The sequence below is a fragment of the Oncorhynchus gorbuscha genome, linkage group LG02, assembly GCF_021184085.1.
Source record: "Oncorhynchus gorbuscha isolate QuinsamMale2020 ecotype Even-year linkage group LG02, OgorEven_v1.0, whole genome shotgun sequence".
In the NCBI taxonomy this organism is placed as follows: Eukaryota; Metazoa; Chordata; class Actinopteri; order Salmoniformes; family Salmonidae; genus Oncorhynchus; species Oncorhynchus gorbuscha.
Window position 1 is genome coordinate 111,990,549 of NC_060174.1, and position 19,036 is coordinate 112,009,584.

Genomic DNA, 19,036 nt, shown 5'->3' on the forward strand with positions numbered 1-19,036 from the left:
ACCACCTCCTCAACCAGCTACTGGTATCCCCCACACACCACCTCCTCAACCAGCTACTGGTATCCCCCCACACACCACCTCCTCCACCAGCTACTGGTATCCCCCACACACCACCTCCTCCACCAGCTACATGTACCCCCCACACACACCACCTCCTCAACCAGCTACAGGTACCCCCCACACACACCACTTCCTCAACCAGCTACAGGTATCCCCCACACACACCACCTCCTCAACCAGCTACATGTACCCCCCCCCACACACCACCTACTCAACCAGCTACTGGTATCCCCCACACACCACCTCCTCCACCAGCTACATGTATCCCCCACACACCACCTCCTCCACCAGCTACATGTATCCCCCCACACACCACCTCCTCAACCAGCTACATGTACCCCCCCCCCACACACACCACCTCCTCAACCAGCTACATGTACCCCCCACACACCACCTACTCAACCAGCTACTGGTATCCCCCCACACCACCACCTCCTCAACCAGCTACATGTACCCCCCCCCACACACACCACCTCCTCAACCAGCTACATGTACCCCCCACACACCACCTCCTCAACCAGCTACATGTACCCCCCACACATCACCTCCTCAACCAGCTACTGGTATCCCCCCACACACCACCTCCTCAACCAGGTACATGTACCCACCCCACACACCACCTCCTCAACCAGCTACATGTACCCCCCCATACACCACCTACTCAACCAGCTACTGGTATCCCCCCACACACCACCTCCTCAACCAGCTACATGTACCCCCCACACACACCACCTCCTCAACCAGCTACATGTACCCCCCCCACACACACCACCTCCTCAACCAGCTACATGTACCCCCCCACACACCACCTCCTCAACCAGCTACATGTACCCCCCCCACACACACCACCTCCTCAACCAGCTACATGTACCCCCCACATACCACCTCCTCAACCAGCTACTGGTATCCCCCCACACACCACCTCCTCAACCAGGTACATGTACCCACCCCACACACCACCTCCTCAACCAGCTACATGTACCCCCCATACACCACCTACTCAACCAGCTACTGGTATCCCCCACACACCACCTCCTCAACCAGCTACATGTACCCCCCACACACACCACCTCCTCAACCAGCTACATGTACCCCCCCCACACACACCACCTCCTCAACCAGCTACATGTACCCCCCCACACACACCACCTCCTCAACCAGCTACATGTACCCCCCCACATACCACCTCCTCAACCAGCTACTGGTATCCCCCACACACCACCTCCTCAACCAGGTACATGTACCCACCCCACACACCACCTCCTCAACCAGCTACATGTACCCCCCCATACACCACCTACTCAACCAGCTACTGGTATCCCCCCACACACCACCTCCTCAACCAGCTACATGTACCCCCCCCACACACACCACCTCCTCAACCAGCTACATGTACCCCCCACACACCACCTCCTCAACCAGCTACATGTACCCCCCCCACACCACCTCCTCAACCAGCTACATGTACCCCCCCCCCACACACACACCTCCTCAACCAGCTACATGTACCCCCCCCACACACCACCTCCTCAACCAGCTACATGTACCCCCCACACACCACCTACTCAACCAGCTACTGGTATCCCCCCACACACCACCTCCTCAACCAGCTACATGTACCCCCCCCACACACACCACCTCCTCAACCAGCTACATGTACCCCCCCCCACACACACCACCTCCTCAACCAGCTACATGTACCCCCCCCACACACACCACCTCCTCAACCAGCTACATGTACCCCCCACACACACCACCTCCTCAACCAGCTACATGTACCCCCCACATACCACCTCCTCAACCAGCTACTGGTATCCCCCACACACCACCTCCTCAACCAGCTACATGTACCCCCCACACACCACCTCCTCAACCAGCTACATGTACCCCCCCCCCCACACACACACCACCTCCTCAACCAGCTACATGTACCCCCCCACACACCACCTCCTCAACCAGCTACATGTACCCCCCCACACACCACCTACTCAACCAGCTACTGGTATCCCCCCACACACCACCTCCTCCACCAGCTACATGTATCCCCCCCACACACCACCTACTCAACCAGCTACTGGTATCCCCCACACACCACCTCCTCAACCAGCTACTGGTATCCCCCCCACACACCACCTCAACCAGCTACATGTACCCCCCCCACACACCACCTCCTCAACCAGCTACATGTACCCCCCCCACACACACACCACCTCCTCAACCAGCTACATGTACCCCCCACACACACCACCTCCTCAACCAGCTACATGTACCCCCCCCCACACACACCACCTCCTCAACCAGCTACATGTACCCCCCCACATACCACCTCCTCAACCAGCTACTGGTATCCCCCACACACCACCTCCTCAACCAGGTACATGTACCCACCCCACACACCACCTCCTCAACCAGCTACATGTACCCCCCCATACACCACCTACTCAACCAGCTACTGGTATCCCCCCACACACCACCTCCTCAACCAGCTACATGTACCCCCCACACACACCACCTCCTCAACCAGCTACATGTACCCCCCCACACACACCACCTCCTCAACCAGCTACAGGAACCCCCCACACCACCTCCTCAACCAGCTACATGTACCCCCCCCACACACACACCACCTCCTCAACCAGCTACATGTACCCCCCACACACCACCTCCTCAACCAGCTACATGTACCCCCCACACACCACCTACTCAACCAGCTACTGGTATCCCCCCACACACCACCTCCTCAACCAGCTACATGTACCCCCCCACACACACCACCTCCTCAACCAGCTACATGTACCCCCCCCACACACACCACCTCCTCAACCAGCTACATGTGCCCCCCCCCACACACACCACCTCCTCAACCAGCTACATGTACCCCCCCACACACACCACCTCCTCAACCAGCTACATGTACCCCCCACATACCACCTCCTCAACCAGCTACTGGTATCCCCCCACACACCACCTCCTCAACCAGCTACATGTACCCCCCCACACACCACCTCCTCAACCAGCTACATGTACCCCCCCCCCCCCCCCACACACACACCACCTCCTCAACCAGCTACATGTACCCCCCACACACCACCTCCTCAACCAGCTACATGTACCCCCCACACACCACCTACTCAACCAGCTACTGGTATCCCCCACACACACCACCTCCTCCACCAGCTACATGTATCCCCCCACACACCACCTACTCAACCAGCTACTGGTATCCCCCCACACACCACCTCCTCAACCAGCTACTGGTATCCCCCACACACCACCTCCTCAACCAGCTACATGTACCCCCCCCCACACACCACCTCCTCAACCAGCTACATGTACCCCCCCCACACACACCACCTCCTCAACCAGCTACATGTACCCCCCCCACACACCACCTCCTCAACCAGCTACATGTACCCCCCCCCCACACACCACCTCCTCAACCAGCTACATGTACCCCCCCACACATCACCTCCTCAACCAGCTACTGGTATCCCCCACACACCACCTCCTCAACCAGGTACATGTACCCACCCCACACACCACCTCCTCAACCAGCTACATGTACCCCCCCATACACCACCTACTCAACCAGCTACTGGTATCCCCCCACACACCACCTCCTCAACCAGCTACATGTACCCCCCCACACACACCACCTCCTCAACCAGCTACATGTACCCCCCCCACACACACCACCTCCTCAACCAGCTACATGTACCCCCCCCACACACATCACCTCCTCAACCAGCTACATGTACCCCCCCACACACACCACCTCCTCAACCAGCTACATGTACCCCCCACATACCACCTCCTCAACCAGCTACTGGTATCCCCCCACACACCACCTCCTCAACCAGGTACATGTACCCACCCCACACACCACCTCCTCAACCAGCTACATGTACCCCCCCATACACCACCTACTCAACCAGCTACTGGTATCCCCCCCACACACCACCTCCTCAACCAGCTACATGTACCCCCCCCACACACACCACCTCCTCAACCAGCTACATGTACCCCCCCACACACACCACCTCCTCAACCAGCTACATGTACCCCCCCCCCACACACACCACCTCCTCAACCAGCTACATGTACCCCCCACATACCACCTCCTCAACCAGCTACTGGTATCCCCCCACACACCACCTCCTCAACCAGCTACATGTACCCCCCACACACCACCTCCTCAACCAGCTACATGTACCCCCCCCCCCACACACACACCACCTCCTCAACCAGCTACATGTACCCCCCACACACCACCTCCTCCACCAGCTACATGTACCCCCACACACCACCTCCTCAACCAGCTACAGGTATCCCCCCCACACCACCTCCTCAACCAGCTACATGTACCCCCCCCACACACCACCTACTCCACCAGCTACATGTATCCCCCCACACACCACCTCCTCAACCAGCTACATGTACCCCCTCACACACCACCTCCTCCACCAGCTACAGGAATCCCCCCCCACACACCACCTCCTCAACCAGCTACATGTACCCCCCCCCACACACCACCTCCTCAACCAGCTACATGTACCCCCCCACACACCACCTCCTCAACCAGCTACTGGTATCCCCCCACACACCACCTCCTCAACCAGCTACTGGTATCCCCCCACACACCACCTCCTCAACCAGCTACAGGTATCCCCTCACACACCACCTCCTCAACCAGCTACTGGTATCCCCCCCACACACCACCTCCTCAACCAGCTACTGGTATCCCCCCACACACCACCTCCTCAACCAGCTACTGGTATCCCCCCACACACCACCTCCTCCACCAGCTACATGTACCCCCCCACACACACACCACCTCCTCAACCAGCTACATGTACCCCCCCACACACACCACCTACTCAACCAGCTACAGGTATCCCCCCCCCACACACACCACCTCCTCAACCAGCTACATGTACCCCCCCCCACACACCACCTACTCAACCAGCTACTGGTATCCCCCCACACACCACCTCCTCAACCAGCTACTGGTATCCCCCCACACACCACCTCCTCAACCAGCTACATGTACCCCCCCCCCCCACACACACACCACCTCCTCAACCAGCTACATGTACCGCCCCCACACACCACCTCCTCAACCAGCTACATGTACCCCCCCACACATCACCTCCTCAACCAGCTACTGGTATCCCCCCCACACCACCTCCTCAACCAGGTACATGTACCCACCCCACACACCACCTCCTCAACCAGCTACATGTACCCCCCACACACCACCTACTCAACCAGCTACTGGTATCCCCCCACACACCACCTCCTCCACCAGCTACATGTATCCCCCCACACACCACCTACTCAACCAGCTACTGGTATCCCCCCACACACCACCTACTCAACCAGCTACTGGTATCCCCCACACACCACCTCCTCAACCAGCTACATGTACCCCCCCACACACACCACCTCCTCAACCAGCTAAATGTACCCCCCCACACACCACCTCCTCAACCAGCTACATGTACCCCCCCACACACACACCACCTCCTCAACCAGCTACATGTACCCCCCCCACACACACACCACCTCCTCAACCAGCTACATGTACCCCCCCACACACCACCTCCTCAACCAGCTACATGTACCCCCCACACACCACCTCCTCAACCAGCTACATGTACCCCCCACACATCACCTCCTCAACCAGGTACATGTACCCACCCCACACACCACCTCCTCAACCAGCTACATGTACCCCCCCCCCACACACCACCTACTCAACCAGCTACTGGTATCCCCCACACACCACCTACTCAACCAGCTACTGGTATCCCCCTCACACCACCTACTCAACCAGCTACTGGTATCCCCCCCTCACACCACCTCCTCAACCAGCTACAGGTATCCCCTGCGCACAACCACCTCCTCAACCAGCTACATGTACCCCCCCCCCACACACACCACCTCCTCAACCAGCTACATGTACCCCCCCACACACACCACCTCCTCAACCAGCTACATGTACCCCCCACACACACCATCTCCTCAACCAGCTACAGGTATCCCCCACACACCACCTCCTCAACCAGCTACTGGTATCCCCCCACACACCACCTCCTCAACCAGCTACATGTATCCCCCCACACACCACCTCCTCAACCAGCTACTGGTATCCCCCACACACCACCTCCTCCACCAGCTACATGTACCCCCCCCCACACACACACCACCTCCTCAACCAGCTACATGTACCCCCCCACACACCACCTACTCAACCAGCTACATGTATCCCCCACACACACCACCTCCTCAACCAGCTACATGTATCCCCCCACACACCACCTCCTCAACCAGCTACTGGTATCCCCCACACACACCACCTCCTCAACCAGCTACATGTACACCCCCACACACCACCTACTCAACCAGCTACTGGTACACCCCCCCACACACCACCTCCTCCACCAGCTACATGTATCCCCCCCCACACACCACCTACTCAACCAGCTACATGTACCCCCCCCACACACCACCTACTCAACCAGCTACTGGTATCCCCCCACACACCACCTACTCAACCAGCTACTGGTATCCCCCCTCACACCACCTCCTCAACCAGCTACAGGTATCCCCTGCGCACAACCACCTCCTCAACCAGCTACACCTCCTCAACCAGCTACACCCACCTCCTCAACCAGCACACACCACCTCCTCAACCAGCTACATGTACCCCCCCCCACACACCACCTCCTCAACCAGCTACATGTGTACCCCCCCCCCACACACACCACCTCCTCAACCAGCTACATGTATCCCCCCACACACCACCTCCTCAACCAGCTACTGGTATCCCCCACACACCACCTCCTCAACCAGCTACATGTATATCCCCCACCACACACCACCTCTCAACCAGCTACATGTACCCCCACACACCACCTCCTCAACCAGCTACATGTATCCCCCCACACACCACCTACTCAACCAGCTACTGGTATCCCCCCACACACCACCTCCTCCACCAGCTACATGTATCCCCCCACACACCACCTCCTCAACCAGCTACATGTACCCCCCCCCACACACCACCTACTCAACCAGCTACTGGTATCCCCCCACACACCACCTCCTCAACCAGCTACATGTACCCCCCACACACCACCTCCTCAACCAGCTACATGTACCCCGCCCCCCCTCAACACACACCACCTCCCTCAACCAGCTACATGTACCTCAACCAGCCCCACACACCACCTCCTCAACCAGCTACATGTACCTCCTCCCACACACCACCTACTCAACCAGCTACTGGTATCCCCCCACACACCACCTACTCAACCAGCTACAGGTATCCCCTGCGCACAACCACCTCCTCAACCAGCTACATGTACCCCCACACACCACCTCCTCAACCAGCTACATGTACTCCCCCACACACACACAACTCCTCAACCAGCTACATGTACCCCCCACACACACCATCTCCTCAACCAGCTACATGTACCCCCCACACACCACCTACTCAACCAGCTACTGGTATCCCCCCACACACCACCTCCTCCACCAGCTACATGTACCCCCCCACACACCACCTCCTCAACCAGCTACATGTACCCCCCCCACACACACACCACCTCCTCAACCAGCTACATGTACCCCCCCACACACACCACCTCCTCAACCAGCTACATGTACCCCCCCCACACACCACCTCCTCAACCAGCTACATGTACCCCCCACACATCACCTCCTCAACCAGCTACTGGTATCCCCCCCACACACCACCTCCTCAACCAGGTACATGTACCCACCCCACACACCACCTCCTCAACCAGCTACATGTACCCCCCCATACACCACCTACTCAACCAGCTACTGGTATCCCCCCACACACCACCTCCTCAACCAGCTACATGTACCCCCCCACACACACCACCTCCTCAACCAGCTACATGTACCCCCCCACACACACCACCTCCTCAACCAGCTACATGTACCCCCCACACACACCACCTCCTCAACCAGCTACATGTACCCCCCACATACCACCTCCTCAACCAGCTACTGGTATCCCCCACACACCACCTCCTCAACCAGCTACATGTACCCCCCCACACACCACCTCCTCAACCAGCTACATGTACCCCCCCCCACACACACACCACCTCCTCAACCAGCTACATGTACCCCCCACACACCACCTCCTCAACCAGCTACATGTACCCCCCCACACACCACCTACTCAACCAGCTACTGGTATCCCCCCACACACCACCTCCTCCACCAGCTACATGTATCCCCCCACACACCACCTACTCAACCAGCTACTGGTATCCCCCCACACACCACCTCCTCAACCAGCTACTGGTATCCCCCCACACACCACCTCCTCAACCAGCTACATGTACCCCCCCACACACCACCTCCTCAACCAGCTACATGTACCCCCCCCACACACCACCTCCTCAACCAGCTACATGTACCCCCCCACACACACACCACCTCCTCAACCAGCTACATGTACCCCCCCACACACACCACCTCCTCAACCAGCTACATGTACCCCCCACACACCACCTCCTCAACCAGCTACATGTACCCCCCACACATCACCTCCTCAACCAGCTACTGGTATCCCCCCACACACCACCTCCTCAACCAGGTACATGTACCCACCCCACACACCACCTCCTCAACCAGCTACATGTACCCCCCATACACCACCTACTCAACCAGCTACTGGTATCCCCCCACACACCACCTCCTCAACCAGCTACATGTACCCCCCCACACACACCACCTCCTCAACCAGCTACATGTACCCCCCCCACACACACCACCTCCTCAACCAGCTACATGTACCCCCCACACACACCACCTCCTCAACCAGCTACATGTACCCCCCCACACACACCACCTCCTCAACCAGCTACATGTACCCCCCACATACCACCTCCTCAACCAGCTACTGGTATCCCCCACACACCACCTCCTCAACCAGGTACATGTACCCACCCCACACACCACCTCCTCAACCAGCTACATGTACCCCCCCCCCCCCCACACACACCACCTCCTCAACCAGCTACATGTACCCCCACACACCACCTCCTCAACCAGCTACTGGTATCCCCCCACACACCACCTCCTCCACCAGCTACATGTACCCCCCCCCCACACACACCACCTCCTCAACCAGCTACATGTACCCCCCCCCACACACACCACCTCCTCAACCAGCTACATGTACCCCCACACACACCATCTCCTCAACCAGCTACATGTACCCCCACACACCACCTACTCAACCAGCTACTGGTATCCCCCCACACACCACCTCCTCAACCAGCTACATGTACCCCCCACACACACCACCTCCTCAACCAGCTACATGTACCCCCACACACCACCTCCTCAACCAGCTACATGTACCCCCCACACATCACCTCCTCAACCAGCTACTGGTATCCCCCACACACCACCTCCTCAACCAGGTACATGTACCCACCCCACACACCACCTCCTCAACCAGCTACATGTACCCCCCCATACACCACCTACTCAACCAGCTACTGGTATCCCCCCACACACCACCTCCTCAACCAGCTACATGTACCCCCCCACACACACCACCTCCTCAACCAGCTACATGTACCCCCCACACACACCACCTCCTCAACCAGCTACATGTACCCCCCCCCACACACACCACCTCCTCAACCAGCTACATGTACCCCCCACATACCACCTCCTCAACCAGCTACTGGTATCCCCCACACACCACCTCCTCAACCAGCTACATGTACCCCCCACACACCACCTCCTCAACCAGCTACATGTACCCCCCCCCCCACACACACACCACCTCCTCAACCAGCTACATGTACCCCCCACACACCACCTCCTCAACCAGCTACATGTACCCCCCACACACCACCTACTCAACCAGCTACTGGTATCCCCCCACACACCACCTCCTCCACCAGCTACATGTATCCCCCCACACACCACCTACTCAACCAGCTACTGGTATCCCCCACACACCACCTCCTCAACCAGCTACTGGTATCCCCCCACACACCACCTCCTCAACCAGCTACATGTACCCCCCCACACACCACCTCCTCAACCAGCTACATGTACCCCCCACACACCACCTCCTCAACCAGCTACATGTACCCCCCCACACACACACCACCTCCTCAACCAGCTACATGTACCCCCCCACACACACCACCTCCTCAACCAGCTACATGTACCCCCCCACACACCACCTCCTCAACCAGCTACATGTACCCCCCACACATCACCTCCTCAACCAGCTACTGGTATCCCCCACACACCACCTCCTCAACCAGGTACATGTACCCACCCCACACACCACCTCCTCAACCAGCTACATGTACCCCCCATACACCACCTACTCAACCAGCTACTGGTATCCCCCCACACACCACCTCCTCAACCAGCTACATGTACCCCCCCACACACACCACCTCCTCAACCAGCTACATGTACCCCCCCCCCACACACACCACCTCCTCAACCAGCTACATGTACCCCCCCACACACACCACCTCCTCAACCAGCTACATGTACCCCCCCACACACACCACCTCCTCAACCAGCTACATGTACCCCCCACATACCACCTCCTCAACCAGCTACTGGTATCCCCCACACACCACCTCCTCAACCAGGTACATGTACCCACCCCACACACCACCTCCTCAACCAGCTACATGTACCCCCCCCCCACACACACACCACCTCCTCAACCAGCTACATGTACCCCCACACACCACCTCCTCAACCAGCTACTGGTATCCCCCACACACCACCTCCTCCACCAGCTACATGTACCCCCCCCCCCACACACACCACCTCCTCAACCAGCTACATGTACCCCCCCCCCACACACACCACCTCCTCAACCAGCTACATGTACCCCCCACACACACCATCTCCTCAACCAGCTACATGTACCCCCCACACACCACCTACTCAACCAGCTACTGGTATCCCCCACACACCACCTCCTCCACCAGCTACATGTATCCCCCCACACACCACCTACTCAACCAGCTACTGGTATCCCCCACACACCACCTCCTCAACCAGCTACTGGTATCCCCCCCCACACACCACCTCCTCAACCAGCTACATGTACCCCCCCCCACACACACCACCTCCTCAACCAGCTACATGTACCCCCCCCCACACACACCACCTCCTCAACCAGCTACATGTACCCCCCCCCCCACACACACCACCTCCTCAACCAGCTACATGTACCCCCCCACACACACCACCTCCTCAACCAGCTACATGTACCCCCCACATACCACCTCCTCAACCAGCTACTGGTATCCCCCACACACCACCTCCTCAACCAGGTACATGTACCCACCCCACACACCACCTCCTCAACCAGCTACATGTACCCCCCACACACACACCACCTCCTCAACCAGCTACATGTACCCCCCCACACACCACCTCCTCAACCAGCTACATGTACCCCCCACACACCACCTACTCAACCAGCTACTGGTATCCCCCACACACCACCTACTCAACCAGCTACAGGTATCCCCTGCGCACAACCACCTCCTCAACCAGCTACATGTACCCCCCCCCCCACACACACACCACCTCCTCAACCAGCTACATGTACCCCCCACACACACACCACCTCCTCAACCAGCTACATGTACCCCCCACACACACCATCTCCTCAACCAGCTACAGGTATCCCCCCACACACCACCTCCTCAACCAGCTACAGGTATCCCCCCACACACCACCTCCTCAACCAGCTACAGGTATCCCCCCCACACACACCACCTCCTCAACCAGCTACATGTACCCCCCACACACACCATCTCCTCAACCAGCTACAGGTATCCCCCCCACACCACCTACTCAACCAGCTACAGGTATTCCCCCCACACACCACCTCCTCAACCAGCTACAGGTATCCCCCCACACACCACCTCCTCAACCAGCTACATGTACCCCCCCACACACACCACCTCCTCAACCAGCTACATGTACCCCCCCCCACACACACCACCTCCTCAACCCAGCTACAGGTATCCCCCCCACACCTCAACCAGCTACAGGTATCCCCTCACCCCTACTCTCTGTGACCGTGTGTGTAGGTGATAGTGGACGAGCAGACGCTGGATGTGTGTGTGTGTTACGTGGTCCGTGCGCTGGCAGTGTGTAGCCTCTGGACTCACAGTGAGGTGCTGCAGGCGTTATCTACTCTGATCTATGGAAACGGACCTCGCTGCAACCGGGTAGGTAGGTTGGGGGGGTGAGGGTGAGGTATGTGTGTGAGGGATGTGTGACGAGCATGCTCTCTCTGTTGCAGCATCTGATTGAGTTGCTAGGTGATGGTGGAGTCCTGCGTCTATATAGCGACCCGTCTCAGCCAGACATGGAGCTGCGCCGTGCTGCTCTCACCTGCATGGCTAACCTCTGTCTGGGGTAGGACTCACACATACCAAACCACACCATAACATACCACACCATAACGCACACCACATCGAATACCATACCATACCCCACCACACCATACCGCACCATGCCATACCCCACCACACCATACCCCACCACACCCCACCATACCATACCCCACCATACCATACACCACCACACCATACCCCACCATACCACACCACACCACACCATACCCCACCATACCATACCCCACCACACCATACCCCACCATACCCCACCATACCATACCCCACCATACCATACCCCACCATACCATATACCCCACCACATCATACGCCATAGCCCACCATACCATACCCCACCACACCATACCACACCCCACCATACCACACCCCACCATACCACACGCCACCATACCACACGCCACCATACCACACCCCACCATACCACACCCCACCATACCACACCCCACCATACCATACCCCACCACACCATACCCCTCCATACCCCACCCCACCATACCATACCCCACCACACCATACCATACCATACACCACCACATCATACCACACCATACCATACCCCACCACATCATACCACACCATACCCCACCATACATATCATACCACACCATACCCCACCACACCATACCCCACCATACCATACCCCACCATACCATACCCCACCACATCATACCATACCATACCCCACCATACCATACCCCACCACATCATACCACACCATACCCCACCATACATATCATACCACACCATACCCCACCACACCATACCCAACCATACCATACCCCACCATACCATACCCCACCACATCATACCACACCATACCCCACCATTCATATCATACCACACCATACCCCACCACACCATACCCAACCATACCATACCCCACCATACCCCACCGCATCATACCACACCATACCCCACCATACATATCATACCACATCGTACTCCATACCACACCCCACCACACCATACCATACCCCACCATACCATACCATACACCACCACACCATACCCCACCTTACCATACCCCACCACATCATACGCCATAGCCCACCATACCATACCCCACCACACCCCACCATACCATACGCCACCATACCACACCCCACCATACCATACACCACCACACCCCACCATACCATACCCCACCATACCATACCTCACCATACCATACCACACCATACCATACCCCACCATACCACACCCCACCATACCATACCATACACCACCACACCCCACCATACCATACCATACACCACCCCACCATACCATACGCCACCATACCACACCCCACCATACCACACCCCACCATACCATACACCACCACACCCCACCATACCATACCCCACCATACCATACCACACCATACCATACCCCACCATACCCCACCATACCATACCACACCCCACCCCACCATACCATACCCCACCACACCCCACCATACCATACCCTACCATACCCCACCACACCATACCCCACCACACTATACCCCACCATACCACACGCCACCATACCACACGCCACCATACCACACGCCACCATACCACACGCCACCATACCATACCACACCCCACCATACCATACCACACCCCACCATACCATACCACACCATACCACACCCCACCATACCCCACCATACCATACCCCACCATACCATACCACACCATACCATACCCCACCATACCCCCTCCATACCACACCACACCATACCCCACCATACCCCACCACACCCCACCATACCATACCATACCCCACCACACCATACCATACCATACACCCCCACCATACCATACCCCACCATACCATACCCCACCACACCATACCCCACCACACCTTACCACATCGTACTCCATACCACACCCCACCATACCCTACCACACCATACCCCACCATACCATACACCACCACATCATACCCCACCACACCATACCCCACCTTACCATACCCCACCACATCATACCACACCATACCCCACCATACCATACCCCACCATACCATACCCCACCACACCCCACCATACCATATGCCACCATACCACACCCCACCATACCATACCACACCCCACCATACCATACCATACACCACCACACCCCACCATACCATACCCCACCATACCACACCATACCATACCCCACCATACCACACCCCACCCCACCATACCACACCCCACCATACCATACCCCACCACACCATACCCCACCATACCCCACCACACCCCACCATACCACACGCCACCATACCACACGCCACCATACCACACGCCACCATACCACACCCCACCATACCATACCACACCCCACCATACCATACCATACACCACCACACCATACCACACCCCACCATACCACACCCCACCATACCCCACCATACCATACCCCACCATACCATACCCCACCACACCATACCCCACCACACCATACCCCACTACACCATACCCCACCACACCATACCCCACCTTACCCCACCATACCATACCCCACCATACCATACCCCACCACACCATACCCCACCACACCATACCCCACCATACCAAACCATACCCCACCATACCAAACCATACACCACCATACCATACCCCACCATACCATACACCACCACATCATACCCCACCACACCATACCACATCATACCATACCATACACCACCACATCATACCATACCATACACCACCACACCACATCATACCATACACCACCACATCATACCATACCCCACCACATCATACCATACACCACCACATCATACCATACCCCACCACATCATACCATACACCACCACATCATACCACACCATACCCCACCATACCATACCATACACCACCACACCATACCATACCCCACCACATCATACCATACCCCACCACATCATACCCCACCACATCATACCACATCATACCATACCCCACCACATCATACCACATCATACCATACCCCACCACATCATACCATACCCCACCACATCATACCATACCCCACCACATCATACCATACACCACCACATCATACCATACCCCACCACATCATACCATACCATACACCACCACACCACATCATACCATACCATACACCACATCATACCATACCATACACCACATCATACCATACACCACCACATCATACCATACCATACACCACCACATCATACCATACCATACACCACCACACCATACCATACACCACCACACCATACCATACACCACCACACCATACCATACCCCACCACATCATACCATACCCCACCACATCATACCATACCCCACCACATCATACCATACCCCACCACATCATACCATACACCACCACATTTACATTTACATTTAAGTCATTTAGCAGACGCTCTTATCCAGAGCGACTTACAAATTGGGATATAAATATACAATATTCATACAATTGTATGACAATGATCCTTTAATGAGTGCATGTGATTCTCAGTGCTATCCTTACCTGGTCTTGTGTCTGTCTGAACAGGCCTAGGTTCAGTCTCAGCAGGCTCTGTGATGTCAATCAAATCTTGAACAATAGGAACCACATCATACCATACACCACCATACCATACCCCATCATACCATACACCACCACATCATACCATACCATACCCCACCACACCTTACCACATCGTACTCCATACCACACCCCACCACACCATACCATACCCCACCATACCATACACCACCACATCATACCCCACCACACCATACCCCACCTTACCATACCCCACCACATCATACCATACCCCACCATACCATACCCCACCACATCATACGCCATAGCCCACCATACCATACCCCACCACACCACACCATACCATACGCCACCATACCACACCCCACCATACCATACCACACCCCACCATACCATACCATACACCACCACACCCCACCATACCATACCCCACCATACCACACCATACCATACCCCACCATACCACACGCCACCATACCACACCCCACCATACCATACCACACCCCACCATACCATACCATACACCACCACACCATACCATACCCCACCATACCCCACCATACCATACCCCACCACACCATACCCCACCACACCATACCCCACCTTACCATACCCCACCACATCATACCACACCATACCATATCCCACCACACCATACCCCACCACACCATACCCCACCATACCATACCCCACCATACCAAACCATACCCCACCATACCAAACCATACACCACCATACCATACCCCACCATACCATACCATACACCACCACATCATACCCCACCACACCATACCACATCATACCATACCATACACCACCACATCATACCATACCATACACCACCACACCACATCATACCATACACCACCACATCATACCATACCCCACCACATCATACCATACACCACCACATCATACCATACCCCACCACATCATACCATACACCACCACATCATACCACACCATACCCCACCATACCATACCATACACCACCACACCATACCATACCCCACCACATCATACCATACCCCACCACATCATACCCCACCACATCATACCATACCCCACCACATCATACCATACACCACCACATCATACCATACACCACCACATCATACCATACACCACCATACCATACCCCATCATACCATACCCCACCACATCATACCCCACCACATCATACCATACCCCACCATACCATACCCCACACCATACCATACCCCACCACATCATACCATACACCACCACATCATACCATACACCACCACATCATACCATACCATACCCCACCACATCATACCATACCATACACCACCACACCACATCATACCATACACCACCACATCATACCATACCCCACCACATCATACCATACCCCACCACACCATACCCCACCTTACCCCACCATACCATACCCCACCATACCATACCCCACCACACCATACCCCACCACACCATACCCCACCACACCATACCCCACCATACCAAACCATACCCCACCATACCAAACCATACACCACCATACCATACCCCACCATACCATACACCACCACATCATACCCCACCACACCATACCACATCATACCATACCATACACCACCACATCATACCATACCATACACCACCACACCACATCATACCATACACCACCACATCATACCATACCCCACCACATCATACCATACACCACCACATCATACCATACCCCACCACATCATACCATACACCACCACATCATACCACACCATACCCCACCATACCATACCATACACCACCACACCATACCATACCCCACCACATCATACCATACCCCACCACATCATACCCCACCACATCATACCACATCATACCATACCCCACCACATCATACCACATCATACCATACCCCACCACATCATACCATACCCCACCACATCATACCATACACCACCACATCATACCATACCCCACCACATCATACCATACCATACACCACCACACCACATCATACCATACCATACACCACATCATACCATACCATACACCACATCATACCATACACCACCACATCATACCATACCATACACCACCACATCATACCATACCATACACCACCACACCATACCATACACCACCACACCATACCATACACCACCACACCATACCATACCCCACCACATCATACCATACCCCACCACATCATACCCCACCACATCATACCATACCCCACCACATCATACCATACCCCACCACATCATACCATACACCACCACATTTACATTTACATTTAAGTCATTTAGCAGACGCTCTTATCCAGAGCGACTTACAAATTGGGATATAAATATACAATATTCATACAATTGTATGACAATGATCCTTTAATGAGTGCATGTGATTCTCAGTGCTATCCTTACCTGGTCTTGTGTCTGTCTGAACAGGCCTAGGTTCAGTCTCAGCAGGCTCTGTGATGTCAATCAAATCTTGAACAATAGGAACCACATCATACCATACACCACCATACCATACCCCATCATACCATACACCACCACATCATACCATACCATACCCCACCACACCTTACCACATCGTACTCCATACCACACCCCACCACACCATACCATACCCCACCATACCATACACCACCACATCATACCCCACCACACCATACCCCACCTTACCATACCCCACCACATCATACCATACCCCACCATACCATACCCCACCACATCATACGCCATAGCCCACCATACCATACCCCACCACACCACACCCCACCATACCATACGCCACCATACCACACCCCACCATACCATACCACACCCCACCATACCATACCATACACCACCACACCCCACCATACCATACCCCACCATACCACACCATACCATACCCCACCATACCACACGCCACCATACCACACCCCACCATACCATACCACACCCCACCATACCATACCATACACCACCACACCATACCATACCCCACCATACCCCACCATACCATACCCCACCACACCATACCCCACCACACCATACCCCACCTTACCATACCCCACCACATCATACC

General features: G+C 56.0%; 1 protein-coding gene across 1 annotated transcript in view; it reads left to right on the plus strand.

The window, feature by feature from the left end:
- heatr6 (HEAT repeat containing 6) overlaps window positions 1–19,036 on the plus strand; it is a gene marked incomplete at its 3' end in the record, with an annotated part of 99,194 nt that overhangs the window by 14,681 nt on the left and 65,477 nt on the right. Inside the window, exons 3-4 of the mRNA XM_046292069.1 lie at window positions 12,204–12,344; window positions 12,419–12,534. Of these exons, the coding sequence (XP_046148025.1) occupies window positions 12,204–12,344; window positions 12,419–12,534 (257 nt within the window). The remainder of the gene's footprint in view (window positions 1–12,203; window positions 12,345–12,418; window positions 12,535–19,036) is intronic.